This window comes from Drosophila virilis, chromosome X (genome assembly GCF_030788295.1).
Source record: "Drosophila virilis strain 15010-1051.87 chromosome X, Dvir_AGI_RSII-ME, whole genome shotgun sequence".
In the NCBI taxonomy this organism is placed as follows: Eukaryota; Metazoa; Arthropoda; class Insecta; order Diptera; family Drosophilidae; genus Drosophila; species Drosophila virilis.
This window is the reverse complement of record NC_091543.1, coordinates 1181832-1199267: the sequence shown is the minus strand read 5'-3', so window position 1 is coordinate 1199267 and position 17436 is coordinate 1181832. Positions and strand designations below refer to the sequence as shown.

At 43.2% G+C, this 17436-nt stretch overlaps 1 protein-coding gene across 6 annotated transcripts in view; it reads left to right on the top strand.

The window, feature by feature from the left end:
* The first annotated feature begins 4452 nt into the window (after window positions 1-4452).
* The window catches only part of LOC6634710 (GRAM domain-containing protein 2B), a 38117-nt gene continuing 25133 nt past the window's right edge, over window positions 4453-17436 (top strand). For 2 of the 6 annotated variants that reach the window (XM_070208854.1, XM_070208853.1), the window contains exons 1-2: window positions 4453-4862; window positions 7459-7518. In XM_070208854.1, coding sequence (XP_070064955.1) covers window positions 4468-4862; window positions 7459-7518 — 455 coding nt within the window. In that variant the 5' untranslated portion in view covers window positions 4453-4467. Of the gene's footprint in view, window positions 4863-6506; window positions 6856-7458; window positions 7519-11526; window positions 12185-13434; window positions 14482-17436 lie in introns of those variants that run through there. The other 4 variants (XM_070208856.1, XM_070208852.1, XM_032440415.2 and 1 more) reach the window with 4 other exon arrangements.

The following is a 17436-nucleotide window of genomic DNA, read 5'->3' as shown; positions in this document are numbered from 1 at the left end:
CCCCGCGGAGCTATTATCCATCATACCGCGCGGAGTATGTCGTTTTGGAACGTCATGTCTCCGCGCGGAGTTATGTCGTTTTGGAACGTCATATCTCCTCGCGGAGCTATTATCCATCATACCGAGCGGAGTTATGTCGTTATGGAACGTCATATCTCCCCGCGGAAGTATGTCGTTTTGGAACGTCATATCTCCGCGCGGAGTTATGTCGTTTTGGAACGTCATATCTCCGCGCGGAGCTATTATCCATCATACCGCGCGGAGTTATGTCGTTTTGGAACGTTATATCTCCGCGCGGAGTTATGTCGTTTTGGAACGTCATATCTCCCCGCGGAGTTATGTCGTTTTGGAACGTCATATCTCCGCGCGGAGTTATGTCGTTTTGGAACGTCATATCTCCGCGCGGAGCTATTTCCATCCGAGCGGAGGGAGTTATGTCGTTTTGGAACGTCATATCTGCCCGCGGAGCTGTTTCCATCCGAGCGGAGGGAGTAATGTCGTTTTGGAACGTCATATCTCCGCGCGGAGCTATTATCCATCATACCGCGCGGAGCTATGTCGTTTTGGAATGTCATATCTCCCCGCGGAGCTATTATCCATCTTACCGCGCGGAGTTATGTCGTTTTGGAACGTCATATCTCCCCGCGGAGCTATTATCCATCATACCGCGCGGAGCTATGTCGTTTTGGAATGTCATATCTCCCCGCGGAGCTATTATCCATCATACCGCGCGGAGTTATGTCGTTTTGGAACGTCATATCTCCCCGCGGAGTTATGTCGTTTTGGAACGTCATATCTCCGCGCGGAGTTATGTCGTTTTGGAACGTCATATCTCCCCGCGGAGCTGTTTCCATCCGAGCGGAGGGAGTAATGTCGTTTTGGAACGTCATATCTCCCCGCGGAGCTATTACCCATCATACCGCACGGAGTTATGTCGTTTTGGAACGTCATATCTCCCCGCGGGGCTATTATCCATCATACCGCGCGGAGTTATGTCGTTTTGGAACGTCATATCTCCCCGCGGAGTTATGTCGTTTTGGAACGTCATATCTCCGCGCGGAGCTATTATCCATCATACCGCGCGGAGTTATGTCGTTTTGGAACGTCATATCTCCGCACGGAGTTATGTCGTTTTGGAACATCATATCTCCCCGCGGAGCTAGTATCCATCATACCGCGCGGAGCTATGTCGTTTTGGAACGTCATATCTCCCCGCGGAGCTGTTTCCATCCGAGCGGAGGGAGTAATGTCGTTTTGGAACGTCATATCTCCCCGCGGAGCTATTACCCATCATACCGCACGGAGTTATGTCGTTTTGGAACGTCATATCTCCCCGCGGGGCTATTATCCATCATACCGCGCGGAGTTATGTCGTTTTGGAACGTCATATCTCCGCGCGGAGTTATGTCGTTTTGGAACGTCATATCTCCCCGCGGAGCTATTTCCATCCGAGCGGAGGGAGTAATGTCGTTTTGGAACGTCATATCTCCGCGCGGAGTTATGTCGTTTTGGAACGTCATATCTCCCCGCGGAGCTGTTTCCATTCGAGCGGAGGGAGTAATGTCGTTTTGGAACGTCATATCTCCGCGCGGAGTTATTTCCATCCGAGCGGAGGGAGTTATGTCGTTTTGGAACGTCATATCTCCGCGCGGAGTTATGTCGTTTTGGAACGTCATATCTCCCCGCGGAGCTATTTCCATCCGAGCGGAGGGAGTAATGTCGTTTTGGAACGTCATATCTCCGCGCGGAGTTATGTCGTTTTGGAACGTCATATCTCCCCGCGGAGCTATTTCCATCCGAGCGGAGGGAGTTATGTCGTTTTGGAACGTCATATCTCCCCGCGGAGCTATTTCCATCCGAGCGGAGGGAGTTATGTCGTTTTGGAACGTCATATCTCCCCGCGGAGCTGTTTCCATCCGAGCGGAGGGAGTTATATGTCGTTTTGGAACGTCATATCTCCGATCGGAGTTATGTCGTTTTGGAACGTCATATCTCCTCGCGGAGCTATTATCCATCATACCGCGCGGAGTTATGTCGTTTTGGAACGTCATATCTCCGCGCGGAGTTATGTCGTTTTGGAACGTCATATCTCGCGCGGAGCTATTATCCATCATACCGAGCGGAGTTATGTCGTTTTGGAACGTCATATCTCCCCGCGGGGCTATTATCCATCATACCGCGCGGAGCTATGTCGTTTTGGAACGTCATATCTCCGCGCGGAGCTATTATCCATCATACCGCGCGGAGTTATGTCGTTTTGGAACGTCATATCTCCGCGCGGAGTTATGTCGTTTTGGAACGTCATATCTCCGCGCGGAGTTATGTCGTTTTGGAACGTCATATCTCCGCGCGGAGTTATGTCGTTTTGGAACGTCATATCTCCCCGCGGAGCTATTATCCATCATACCGCGCGGAGTTATGTCGTTTTGGAACGTCATATCTCCCCGCGGAGCTATTATCCATCATACCGCGCGGAGTTATGTCGTTTTGGAACGTCATATCTCCGCGCGGAGCTATTATCCATCATACCGCGCGGAGTTATGTCGTTTTGGAGCGTCATATCTCCCCGCGGAGCTATTTCCATCCGAGCGGAGGGAGTTATGTCGTTTTGGAACGTCATATCTCCCCGCGGAGCTATTTCCATCCGAGCGGAGGGAGTTATGTCGTTTTGGAACGTCATATCTCCCCGCGGAGCTATTTCCATCCGAGCGGAGGGAGTTATGTCGTTTTGGAACGTCATATCTCCCCGCGGAGCTATTACCCATCATACCGCGCAGAGTTATGTCGTTTTGGAACGTCATATCTCCGCGCGGAGTTATGTCGTTTTGGAACGTCATATCTCCGCGCGGAGTTATGTCGTTTTGGAACGTCATATCTCCGCGCGGAGTTATGTCGTTTTGGAACGTCATATCTCCCCGCGGAGCTATTATCCATCATACCGCGCGGAGTTATGTCGTTTTGGAACATCATATCTCCGCGCGGAGCTATTACCCATCATACCGCGCAGAGTTATGTCGTTTTGGAACGTCATATCTCCGCGCGGAGCTATTATCCATCATACCGCGCGGAGTAATGTCGTTTTGGAACGTCATATCTCCGCGTGGAGTTATGTCGTTTTGAAACGTCATATCTCCGCGCGGAGTTATGTCGTTTTGAAACGTCATATCTCCGCGTGGACCTTTCAAATCATACCCTTTTTTTTTTGTCGAAATCGGGGTCGGTTCAAAAATCCTAACTTTTTTCATAATATATTGTCGGATTTTGAAATGATATACCTTTTTGAACTCGTACGTAGCCCTAATATCAATTTGCATTCAAACAAATTAAATATCGATGGGTTAAACAAAGTTGTTCACCAAAAAGCAATTGGTTCTTGTAAAGTCTACTTTTTTGATGATTTTTCGGAGTAGTTCCGCCAAATAATGTCCGATTTTGGAATTTTATACCATTTTGAGCTCGTAAGGATCAGTACTATCGAAATATTGAAAATCCAAAATTTGACCCAAATCGACCAAAAATCAAGGGGTTACATCACGTTTTTTCTCAAACTCGGAGTAGGTTCGAAAATCGTATCTCGATTAAATATTGACGGATTTTATAATGTTTTACCTCAATAGGGAATCAATGAAGTCAAGAATTCAATTATTACATAAAAATTTTTCACAAAAAACGGTTCGGTCATGATTTCAAACTTTTTTGAAACTTTATTCCTAGTCAATTCTATAAAACAGTGTTTCTAGTTGAATCCGTGAGATGAATCATCAAGAAAGTGGTTACGTACCCGGAACTCTCTTGAAATCTTTAAAATTACAATCCAGAATGTTTTCAGCTGAAATAATTTCAAAAAAAAATCTCTCCACCTGCTAAATTTGAGCATTTTTTTTTCTTAATTATACATTTCTATTGAAATAAACAACAATTTTAGTTGCTTTCCTTCCCTATTTCTGGATCCTAACCTAAAACATTTGCTTACTTTGAATTTTATCAAAACCTAACCTTATTCTGGCTTGCAAACTGTACCTTATGCTCCAAACGGGTATGTCAGAGCTGTTGACGTCGCTGTCGCCGCTATTGTCTATTGGCTATTGTCTTTTCCCGTTTGTTTATTTATGCATGTTTTTGTTCGCCTCCTTCACACTCTTGAGTTTGTTGCCATCCGTTTTTTATGGCCATTTCGCTTGCCAATTGTTCGTCAATTCGATAATGTGAACGGTGAAAGGGGGCGGTGGCCGCTGATTTAGTTATTTGCTGTTGTTGTTGCTGTTGTTGTTTCTTTCACCTTGCGCATTTTGGCATGCAACATTCGCGAGGCCCTGGCTCGAGCAGGAATCTAAACAGTTGCCGCTGCGGCCAACATTCGCTGAGTAGCCGTGGTTATAGCCAAGCGTGCGATTCGTGCTAACGCAAAAAAATTAAATAAATAAAAACCGAACTTGACTTGGCTGAACGCAGCGTTTTATCAATAACATGAACTACCTCACTCCGCCGGCCCACAACAGTGGCGTCGGCAGCGGCAGCGGCAGCGGCAGCAATACGCCGCGAATGACCAGTCGGTCGGCTTCGCCGTTTCGCCGCAACCGGGCGAATTCATTGACGCCCACACAGGATACGCCAGATCCATCGCCATTGACCTCGCCGCAGCCGCTGCGCAAGCGTCCGCCACGCCACACGCAGCTAAACGAGATCTTTCGCCCGCGCTGCAACACGGATCCCAGCCGGACCCACAGTAGCAGCAGCAGCAGCAGCAGCAGCAGCAGCAACATTAAAAAGTCAGCGGCGACGCGCAGCGTTTTGGGCTCGCTGCTGCGACAGACGCTGAAAGTGACAACTGCATCGGTGGGCTTCAGCGCCAGCGAGGAGCGGTGAGTGAACAGTTGAGCAGTTGAGCCGAGCTCACAACCATAATGTTTTGTGCGCGGCGAACTGTGCAGATCGCGGCGAATAATTGAGCCATTCTTGTGCTGCGCTCCAATTGGCGCTCATCTTCGCTTTTATGCAAGGTCACCGCACCATATGATTTTCATGTAATTTTTCATTGTTATTTTGTGTGTGGCTGTTGCGCATTGGGAATGCTATTTGTATAACATTTACAAATAATGTACAATTTCGTTTGTTTATCTATCAGCTGGGCACATTTTTTGGCGTGACGGCTGCCCCTCGTTGCCAATTAATTTATTGCATTAGCTTTGCGTTTTGTTTTCGTTAGCTCAATAAACAAATGCACACACACACAGAGAGAGAGAGAGAGAGAGAGGAGAGATTGCTTGTGGCTGGCAGCCGCTAGATGGCGTTGCGCCACTTACATCAGCGCCAGCTAATGAGCTTGACCTTACGCTTGTTCCTTGGCTTTTGTCGTGCGGCTAGAGATGGGCCCCAGCTCTGATCTTGCGCGTCACGCCAATCACGCGACACGAAAATCAATCCAATTGATTATATTGTAATAGTTTGTAGTTCTGTGTGCACTGACGTCACGCGGCCAACATTAACTCGCCTCGATTGCAATTAACAGCAACTAGCTTAACATATTAACATATGGCTAGTTTACATACATAGATATGTATGTAACTACGTCACTTTGATAACACTCGACATGCTTAGAAACGACTCCTGACCAGTGTTGCCAGCTTTTGTGAGCAGTCAAAAAGGCTAGATATATTGGAAAGTCAGTTGAAAACAGTTTTAAAAATAGTTTTTGCTGTTCAGATAAGTTTCATTTATTATAATACATTTAAAATGTGTTGATGTTTTAAAACTAAAATCCGCTAATTCAAGAGTAGCCAGTTTTGAGCCAAAAAAAGCGGCATGGGCAGCACTGTTCCGTACATAATTTTTTTTTTTTTGTGCGCATACAAGCATAAAATGTCATGTGTCCCGTACATGTGAGTTTGTGTGTATGTGTGCATGCGCAGATTGCGTCAAGCAAAAAAACAAAAATCCCCAGAGCTCTCACGTGGCAGTGCGAGTGCGACAAATGCCGGCCCAAAGAATCAGCATCTGTGCAGAACTGGCCATACCTTAACATTACCTACATACATATGTAAACACGTGAGTCCGTGTGTGTGTGTGTGTGTGTGTGTATTGACAAGTAATATTCGCATACGCTCTCTCTTACTCTCTCTCAGTCTGCTGTCATCTGCCTGCTGCTGCTCTTGACAGCAAATGGGGTGATTTGTGTGGCACTCTTTGGCGAATCTTTTCGGTTGGCATAGGCAGCGCTTTAAGCGTTGCACCGATTTTCAATTTAACTCAATGTGCAGCTTACAGGACACGCACACACATGCACACGCAGACGCGTCCAATTCGCCGCGCTCACGCATCATTTGGTGGTGGCTTGCAAGCTCACCGCTGCTGCGCCCGCACAAACCCACCACCACCCAGCGACGTCGCTGCAGGCTAACGGTACTGCTGCTGCTGCTGCTGCTGCGAATGCCGCAGAGACAGAAGAACAGAGCCAGCGACAGCAGCAGCAGCAACGGTCTCAGTTGCCATATTAATTGAGTGCGCAGCGCGTCGTGTCGTCAACGGAACTTCTCCGGTATTATTTGCCAACATTCGCCTCAGCGTCAATAAATAGATACAAATATTCACCAAAATAAAACAAAAAAACAAAAACAAATTACAACAACGATTTACATATGTATTTCGTTTTGTGCAGCAGCTTAGGCAATTGATACAGCAAATTCGCAATTCGCCGCCAGCAGCAGCGGGAGCCCGAGTTAAGGCGCACGCACAATAATCAACAACAACAATTCACAAAAAGTGCAAAAAGTGTTGGGAAAACTTTTACCATACGCAACAGCATGTAAAACTCTTGCGAAAATTTGGCAAAAATCTGTGTGCGAACGCAAAATCAAGGTGAGCACGCCCCCTAGCGGCAATTGCTGTGTGTATATGTGTCTGTCTGTGTGTGTGTGTGTGTGTGTGCGAGTCGGCACAGGCGTGTGCGTTGAGTAGGTTGGCTGCTCGCTGAATTCGCTCAAACAAAAATGTTTGCTCTCACTTTTCGCCGTGTTTGTTTTGTTCGGTTCTTTCATGCTGCAGCAGCACCAAAGAGAGAGAGAGAGAGAGAGAGCGAGAGACACACACACACAGACGCATTTCGGGGCTTCCTTTTGATTGTGTAATTGCGAGTTATGGAAGTGGAAAGCATAACCTTTGGCTTATGCCTGAGTCTGTGTCAAGGCTTGCTGGTGGGTGGGGGCATACCGTTAATTACCCAGGCCACGAGCTGCATTAACAAAAGTGTGACCATGCCAACATATTTACCATATACGCATACCAACTATCGTAACTCGGAAAGTACAAGAGATATTTTGCTGAAATTTTCTATGTGACTTTGTGGCATATAATTAGATGTGTCTGTCAAAGTTAGCCTGAATTGGGCACGTAAATATGGTAGATAATTGATTGTAACTATTGATTTTGATTGACAACTGTTTGCAATTTTTTTTTTTACAGATTAACACAACTTGCCACAACTGGTTCGCTGAGCGACAATGCGAAACGGAAGCATTCCAGGTGAGTCCATATACAATATGACAAACAAATCGAACAGATGCCAATTTATGCGATACTTGACCTTTGACATCAAATCTTTACCAATAATACGTTAAGTAAATGGAGCGGAAGTTTCCAGTTTTGGATTTCAATTAGAAAGTCCAGTTCGTGAACTAAATTTGAAGCTTTCTTGAATTCTATTTTTATAAAATGTAAACAAAAATATTGCCTAGATTAATAATACGAACGGAATTTTTGGTCGTATACTTTCGGCAGGCAATGGGCGTGATCTCTGGCCCGATCTATGAACTCCTCAGCAGCGATTTCCGCATGTCGCAGTATATAATCTGACATGGATTCAGAATTGAGCTAGAGCGCAGCCTCAAGTTGAACGACCTTATCGCCCCTTATAGACTTGGGATTACAGATTATATATGGTGCGAGAGGGGGGGGAGAGAACTAGTTGTTGATAATCAGGCGTATCTATCGGGCGCATTGTTTGACTAAGTGTCGTGCTCTGATTTATTAGACCAGCCATATCGATATACTATATATATATATATACTATATATATTCTATATATATCTGACTACGTCAATTGCAGCGTCAGAGAGCGAGATGTTTTGATTAAAACTCTTTTGTCTTCGCATAGTCGTGACTGATAGCACGATCGCATCTCTTCGCAAATGTATTTCACTTGTGCTCCGATGCCTTATACTATATAGAAATATATATATATGTACTTTGTTTATGGTCCGCAGTTTTGGGGAATTGTGTCAAAATATTTGGTTGCGCATACAATTTAATTTGTTTCTCAGTATTTGGATGGTCTTCACGCCTAGGCAGAAATCCTAATCTGGATTTAGACACGAACAATTCTCATCTGAGATTCAATATAATATAGCTTCCCAGACGGGCCCTAATGATAATCCTGTGAAGATAATCCACAGCTTAAGGAATTAGCTTGGCAGGAATTCCTTTACTGGGATGTAGCATAGACAAAGGTCGGAGGTAATCTGGATGAATAAGAACTTGGATGCGCCATAGCTGGAATCTAGTTTAAAATTGTTCAGATTATTTGAGAATTCCCTGAAATCGGAACTAACACACATCCTATCAGGCCCCATCCCGACACGACAGCCTTTCGATTCGCAAACAGATTATTCCTATTGGGAAGATTTACTGGATAGTTCATGGAGCTTTTATAGCGAGAATCTACTCAAAAAAAAAAAAAACAGAAGACTTGAGGAGTTTACGTTCCTGATACGTTAGAGCTAGGTGCAGTTATTTCAGTTGTGTTAGTCCCGATGTCAAGGAATTTCCAAATTCTTGAGCTACTTTCCAGCGTTCACGTAGAATACCTGAGCTGGGAATATATTCAATGTGTTTCTTCAATAGTTGTTGGGACAATGACAAATCTTTCGCTCTAGCTCGAGCCGAGCTCTCCAGCCAGGATCTAATCCAAAGGAAGCAACATATAGGAAAATTAACTTGAGTTCCATTAGGCACATATAATATTATTATTGAAATAGGGAAATAAGAAAGTTAATAGAGGAAAAGCATGAAGGAATATATAATAGATAGTTGCTGTGAGAATATGGACTAGCATAGATACTATAGACAGTTAGACAGAGTTAGTCATGGGAAGGCCGAAAAGGTGCTTTTCCGGGTTCCAATTAGATATTACGAATTGGCCAGGTGTGCGAGGCGCAGTAATATCGATAGATAGATAGGGCATATAGTATACATGTTCGTATCATAATTTACTTTAGTTCATTAGCCAGGTGTACAGCATATTTTGCTGTCATATCTGCTGAAATGCCGAACACCTGGAAACTATTAGTCATATGCTTTTTTGCAGGGTGCAAAGATTAATTTTCATTTCTGTGTTTTTCGTTTTTTTTTTACCCTTACGCAACTTTGCTATCAATGTGACGTTTTATTGTTGAATTGATTTGCGTTCACCTGGAAAAGTTGCCAAGTGCCAAAGTTTTCCTTGACCAACTCGTTTTCACTTTGAGCTTTAGTTTTCGCTCTTGCCCTTGCTTTGATCCCAGCGCAGTTCCCCTCGAACCGTCGACCTGCCCACAGATACAATCTCGTATCTTTTAATGAGACTATTAAACAAACAAAACGCCCCATGAAAGTGACGCCCCACATAAAAGCCAAACAAGTTAACAGTGCGCGAGTCGTGAGTGCCGCACTCGTAGATACCCTCTAAACAGGCCTCAAGTCCACGAAAAATAAACACATCGTTGTAATCGATATTTATCGATTTAAGAAATCTGGAATTGACTTAATCCAAACTAAGTTTGCTTGCATTCCAAATGTGTGTTATTTAGCTTTTATAGATATAGTCTAGAAAGGAATCAGGAAATCGATATTTATCGATTTGCCAGCAAACCAAAATTTACTTAATGTGGAAAATATGTTTGTCTATTGTTTAGGGTAAATGATAATCCAAATGTTATATATTGTATATTCAGCTCTTATAGATTAACTAAGGAAAGCGTCTCAGGATATCGATATTTATCGATTTGGCTAATTTACGAAATTTGGAAATTTGGAAAATAATAATCTGTTCACAATCGATTTTTATCGATTCGGCAAAGATTGAAGCTGTATGTGTTGATCTGCATTTGAAACTGTTTAATATCGATATTTATCGATTCTTAAATTTAACCTTAAATACGGTAATCAGCTTATTAGATTATTCCTAATTGATATCGATATTTATCGATTTGGAAGATACGAAAAGAACTGTAAATACATTTGATCTGCGCGAACATCCTAGTTTGACTAATTTGAGTGTCAACCAGTTTAGGCTAGCTGTGGATACCCTGCCCTATCTTCTACGTGAATAAGCACAACCTTATCAAAGTCATCTGTATCTAACTCTTATGGGGGTACAGGGTATATACAGAGGCCTCAACAGATCAAGAGTTAGACAAAGTGAAGGTTGCGGTTTTGCATAGCTCATCATCATGACTAGCGCCTGTGTGTGTGTGTGTGTGTGTGTGGTTTTGAGAGGGGGGGATTCGCCACGGCGAATTCAGTTTAGTGCAGCAGTTAACAACAGTGTTGCCATATCGCATAAACGCTTGCCCACTTATCTTTGGATTTTTATCGAAAATAATACGGTAAAAGTTCAATTAAGACTAGAGAACATCGGCTCGTGGGTGCCTGTTGGCCAGGGGGCGTGCTAAGATAGCACATTATTGTTGGTCAGGTGAGGGCGCAAACGGGTTATTTGTATTGCTCTTTCGCTTTAGTCTTAGTCTCAGTCTTTCGTCTGTTGTATTTTAATGCTGTATAATTATTATTTTTCGCCTTAATTATTTTTGCACAATGGCAAAAGCAAAACTGACAAATCATCATGTGGAGCCAAAAGGGAAACAAAAAAGTGTGCGTTGTGTGTTGGTCAACGTTTTTGAGGTCAGCTAAAAAAAACAAATCAGCAAAAACAACAACAACAACAAAATTTGGCAAGAAATTACCAATTCGCTGAGCGAAAGGTGGGCAAAGCAAAGCGTGCGCTTAACGGTTAATAGTTAAATCTCAGCTGCGTATCTGTTGGCATCAGCTGCTGTTTCCTTAGATAAGCCCAGCACCTGTCTGCCAGGCACAGCGAGAGAGAGAGAACAGAACTTTAAACTGCCTCTGGCGGCGGTTGCTTCTTTTCTCTTTTTTGAATGTTAACTTTCTTAACAACAATAGCAGTAAAGCAACGCCAACGGCTGCGTCGACGTTGACGCCAACGCAACGCAGCATGATAAGCGCGCCGAAGAAGTTAAATACACAAGCACACACACACGCACATAATCGTATGCATGCATGTGGCCACGATTCGCCGCCGTATGTGGTTGCCTGTTCGCCGCGTCGCCTCGCGTCGTCTCAGATATTGTTGATGTAGGGCCGCCGTCGCCGTCGCCGTCGCTGCCGCTGCCGCTGCTTCTGCTGCTGCTTCTGCTGCTGGCTGGACGGTGGGTCTGGCCGCAACGGCGCTTCAATTTCAAATTCAGTGCGAAAGCGAACGACAAAGCAGACGGGCAGCCAGTGAGCGAGCGAGAGCGAGCGAGAGAGCGCTTTTCAAGCAGCAGCAGCAGCGGTGGCCGCTTTTCCACATTTTGTGTTTTTATTCTTTTCAAATACATAAACACAGTTTTTTTTTTTTTCAAATTTTTTTTTATATATAAATTTTTTTTCGTGTGCTCGGCTTGTATTTTGTTTGCCGTTACCAGCTATCGCGCGCGCACACACACGACAACAATAAAGTTTATCAACAAATGAAAAGTCCATTTTAGTGTAAATGTTTATAAATTGCGGCGAATTAGTTTGGCGTTAACAACAACAACCACAACAACATACAGCACAGCGAAAGACGCGCAAAACAAACTAACAACAGCCTCGATCAAACATATTTCGCAAAAGAACGGTTAGCGGTAAACGGAGCCGCCATAGACATTTACGTACGTAGCCGGGAGTACGGCCAAGTGACATCATAAAGCAAAAAGTGACGGAAATGTTGTTGGCTGTGTGTCGTGGCCAAAAATAAATGCAAAAAAAAAAATAAAAAACAAAAAACCAAATTAAATAAGAAAAGAATTGTACTCCACAGCAGCAGCAGCAGCAACAACAACAACAACAACAACAACAACAAAAGCAGCAGCGAAAACAACAACTAGCGGTAAAAGCAAATACACGCGCACAGCAAAGAGCTGCTGGCCAGACCAAAACAACAACACGTACGGCGCGTAGTGAGAGAGTGTGAGAGGAGAATGAGAGAGAGAGAGAGAGAGTGAGGGGTAGAGTGAGAGAGTGTTGTCAAATGCCGGGCGGCTGCTGCGTGGCGCCATCTATTGTTTGACAGGGGCATAAGCAAACACACACACAAACACTAACACACACACACACACATGCGTAGGCAAACAGCTGATGGCAGAAAGAGAGCGCGCATCTGCAGTACGATTACGCAAAAGAAAGCCTTGTTTATTGTACTATATATGTACATATGTATATAGTATATATATTTATTATCTAAATCTATGATAATCATGATTGAAGTTCGAATAATTATCAGTTGGCACTCGAGCTCGCCTCTTTGTTAACGATATTTCATGCATATAAATAACTTTTAACAGAGCTGCTAACCATATACAAATTAGCAGATACTGTTAAATTAATTTCGTTCTTAATTAAGAGATCTACGATAATGCCGGCTCTCACATTAGAGCTGTAAGCTTTATGGCTGTTAACTGTTAACATCTACAGATGACAGACGTTGAATACCCTCGCAGACAGATTAGTTGGGGCTTACATTGACTAGTCGAGATTGAGATTGAGCTACTTATATGACATATGATATATGTTAAATGGTTACCAGATATATGATACTATATAATATATTATAAGACGATCGTAATTGAAAATAGTGAGAGCAAATAGATCGAAATACGAAACTTTTAAGTAGAAGAAAAGAGCTTCGATATTTAAAAGAATTGTTTTTTTTATTTTTGACTTTGCAGTTCGGTGAAAGGTGAACCAAGTTTAGGTTTATTAGGGTTTGATTTGTAGTTCAAAAACAGATGCTAATAATTGCGGTTCATAACCGATCATAACCGGTCATAACCGTTGCGGCTTCAACCCGCTTTGCCGCCTTGCAGGCAAGAGTCGGTTGACACACACGGACGTGTCTCACGCATGAAGCGGCGGCTGCCAATTGCACGCCTGCTGCAGGCTAGCTTTCGAAAACTCACCAATACACATGCAGGCGTTCAATATCGCATGTGTATGTGTGTGTGTGTGCGAGTGAGTGTGTGATAGTTTATCGACCTCCCGTTGCTTGGAGCTGCTCGCATTCTGCTCCGCTGCGGCGCAAGCGGGCAATGTCAACGCGACGGCATAAAAATAACTTTGGCTCTGCCCTTCTTTCTGCAGACAGAGAGAGAGAGAGAGAGAGCGAGAGAGAGAGGGAGAGCTGATCGAGAAGATGTTGTTGTTGATAGTGAAAACACGCAAAGGCTGCCAACTAGAACAATAATAATAAAAGAAAAAAGAGAGAAAGAAAGAACATTGTGAAACAATAAGCTAAAAAGAAGGAACTCAGACAATGGCCACAATCAGCGAGGAGGTCAACGATGGCGATGGGAACGTCGAGTCATCATCGACGGAGCAGCTAAAGGCCAAAAAGAACAAATCCAATTTGTTTCTCATCAAATCCTACAGCTTCATTGAGAAGCCAACCAGCAACAACAACAACAACAACAATAATAATAATATACATAATAATAATAATAATAATATAAACAAAGCGTTGGATGAGCGGCTGAAACCATTTCCGGACCTCACCTCGCTGATGCTGGTCGCCGGCGAGCAGCCCGTGAAGAAGGCGCGCCTCAAGAAGCCCAACAATAAACAAAAGCCAGCAAAGACGAAGACGAAGTCGAAACGTGGCCAGGCGCTGGAGGAGCAGCTCATCGGCTCGGAGCTGATCAGTGAGCAGGAGGCGCAGCTGCTGCGCCGCACTCCGCACGAGTTTGTGCAGCTGCCGGCGGCACATGGCCAGCTGCCACGCCCACATTCGTTGCCAGCCAAGGCCAATGAGACGCTGTGCCTGGCAGCGCAGCCGGCGAAGCGTCGCGGCGGCAACATCAAACGCGAGTCCTTTCTGCGTCAGAGCCTGCAGTCGATACGCCGCAGCTTTGGCTCCAATAAGCACGCGTCAAAGTTATCGATAGCCACGCCCACAGCGACAGCATCGAACTCGCCGGGCTCGTCGAACGCCTCGTCCACGTCGACAACATCGTCGTGCTCCTCGGCGACCGCCATCAGCATGTTGAGCAGAGCCCAGGCGCACAGTCATCTCCTAGATGAGTTCCTGCCCACGCCCTTTGTCCTGCTGCTCAACAATGATGCGTTGGGTGACCAGAAACAGTATTTCAACCAGGCTGTGGATATGTGCGAAGGCACGCTCCGGGCTAACAGGTAAGAAGGGAGGGAGGGATAAACTCTCAGTTGTGGAAAAACTTTAATGAGCTTTCAAAGCTTGCAAATACTTGGAAGTGCTTTTAAAGCTTTAATTTCAACTAAACTGAAACTGAAAGTGTTTCAAATCTTTATATGTAAAAGCTTTTATAAAAGCTCGTCAATATTCTTCCTTTAGAGCTTCAAAGTTTCTGGTTGCTTGATTAAATTAAATTAATTTTCATTAATTTTGTATGCTCTTAGAGCTTTCATGTGCTTTCAAGCTACGCAATCGCCAACTTGTATCTGACGGGAGTTTTAATGAGCTTTTCAGCCTGCAAATTGACTTGAGCGACCCTCGTTTTTCGTATGTATACGCCCCCCTGCTTATTGCCTGGTACTGCTGTGCAGCCTTATCCATTGTTGTGGGCATTGATTTTTGCACATGTACAGCCAGAAAAGTCAAGGCCAAACTTTTCAACCTGCTGCAGCAAATCAGACCGGATGTGCCCCCTACTTTTGACTAGAAATCAAGACTTGGCCCTTATAATAGCTAAGCTGAGCACATTTTGAGAATTGATAGCCAGTGTCAGGCATCGATTTGCATTCATTATAACCCACACCCAGTGCAATAATGTGGATAATAGGGTATTTCGGTTCTGTGCAAATGCATGTAACAGGCAGAGGGATGCAAATAATATATATTCTTGATCTGGGACAACAAACTGAGTCGGCCAAGACCGAAAGCTTTAAGCGCTAGAAGTTTTATATTTCAAATATATATACGTAAATCTATTAAATAACAATATCGAATTTTCGATAAATATCGATTTTAAGTCAAACATTTGTAGAACTCTCTCGAAGACTTTCACAGCTAGAGACTATCGAACTATCGATAATTATCGATATTGAGGGAAGTATTTTTTTCGCCATATCTTAAAGAGTTTAGGTATAAGATTTAAATATCGATAAATATCGACTTTAAAGCATTATTATTTGATTAACATAGATAAATATCGATCCTAAAGCTATACTTCTTTTTAGCAATATCTCGAAGACTCTCGTTTGGTATAGGCAGAAGCTGAGTTACAGGGTATCGTGCAGCCAGGCACACTCACTTTTACTTTGCCAGTTCTGATCGATTTGCGATAAAAGACGACAGCGACAAATTGAGAGCTCTTCAACTTCCGATTTGCATGCGTCGAGTGTTCGCCATGGACGATCGATCGATTGACAGATTGACGGACTGATGGACTGACGGACTGATTGATCGATAGATAGATAAATAGAATTACGCAAAGCCAACAACTTAATGCCACAGACAAACTTGGGCTGCGCAACGTATTTGGCATCTGGGCTGCAATTGTCGTTGCCAAAGTTGAGACTCGTATAAAAACAATGGAATTTCTGTGACGTCACGGAAAAACAAATTTTGCATTTCGAAATTATTGTGTTGGACGTCAACGTATAAACATTTATATCAATATATATATATATATAAGCCATTAGGCAAATGTTTTGAATAAGATTTGATTTCTTGACGAAGCCAAAAAAGCGCAGTAAGCGGAAACTCACAGTGATAACTCGCAAAAGGGTTTCCCAATTGGAAAACTATTGTCATTTTTCAATCGAACGCAATATAAAATTTGTTTGAATTTTTAACCTTTTCTCTTAAAGTTACTCAAGAAGAAAAACACAGAATGAAAATGTTGAATCGTTTCGCATAATCTCTGAAAATGTTACAACTTTTACAAAGGTTTTTTTTTTAATAGAGAAATCTAGAGAAAATTCCGAATTTCGCAAAACTTATCTAGTTGACATTTTTAAGTGTGAATAAATTTTTAAATTCGTAGTAAAACACTCGAAAGTTCTCAAGTTGTTAGTTTGAATAAATGACAGATTATTTTTTGAAAATTTTTCATTTTAAATTACGCAACAATTTTCAATTTCTAAAGAATTTCGCAAAAGTTGCAGTCGCTAGTTTCTAGCAAATTCTTTATTTAGTTAGAATAGAGAAAATTATTCAAAATTAAATTCATTTGAAATTCGGTATCAATTTGTGCAAATCAAGTTCAAAGAGATGTTTCCTAGGAAAACTGTGTCAATATCTTGAAAAGCGGAATGCCAAACAGAGTTATAAAAATATGTATATATATATATATATCTAGAGGGTTTGGCAGGGTTATATATATATATATATATTATATTGTAAATGGGTTTTTAATAGAGTTTATAAAGCGTGGCATCTCCGGTTTCAGCTGCAGCTGCAGACTTTGTGGCATTTATGCGCACATACATATATATGTAACATATATATGCAAATGTGTGCATATATATGCACCCAGTTACCCCTAGGGGCAACAACTGCCAATCCTCCTCCCCCCCTCCAGTCAATTGAGCGACGAGATGCGTGCAATTTGTTGTGCCTCCGCTTTCAGTTTGTGCCCAATGCAATTCCCAGTGTAAAGTCTACGTGTGTGTGTGTGTGTGTGTGTGTGTGTGTGTGTGTGTGTGTGTGTTAGTGAGTGTCATTTACATGTGGGCGATTCACTTTGCCTCACAATGCTGCATATACGTATATTTTTCGAGTGCATTCGCGTTGATTGAATTTCCAGCGCTCTTATCAAAGGCGTCGTCCGATGCCCGTTCAAGTGGGCTACCCTCCACTCCACTCTCCCACCTTTGCCCCCCTTCAATACTTTGGCATTACATGTCACGCCCTCTCCTACCTCTGGCGAGGCAACTAACAGCGTTAACATTAACACAAATGGGTCAATTGCTTGTTATAGGTTACGAATATCATTTGCAATTTGTAAATTTTACGCTCTAAATTAATTAAATAACTGTTACGAGAATTGCCTTGAATTGCGGTGTAAATGTCAAAAAATTGCGATTTACAAAAGCGAAAATATTATTCAATTGATTTTTGAACAATTCTCTATTCAAGAAGCCGGCTCAGAGCTTGGCACTTGCGCA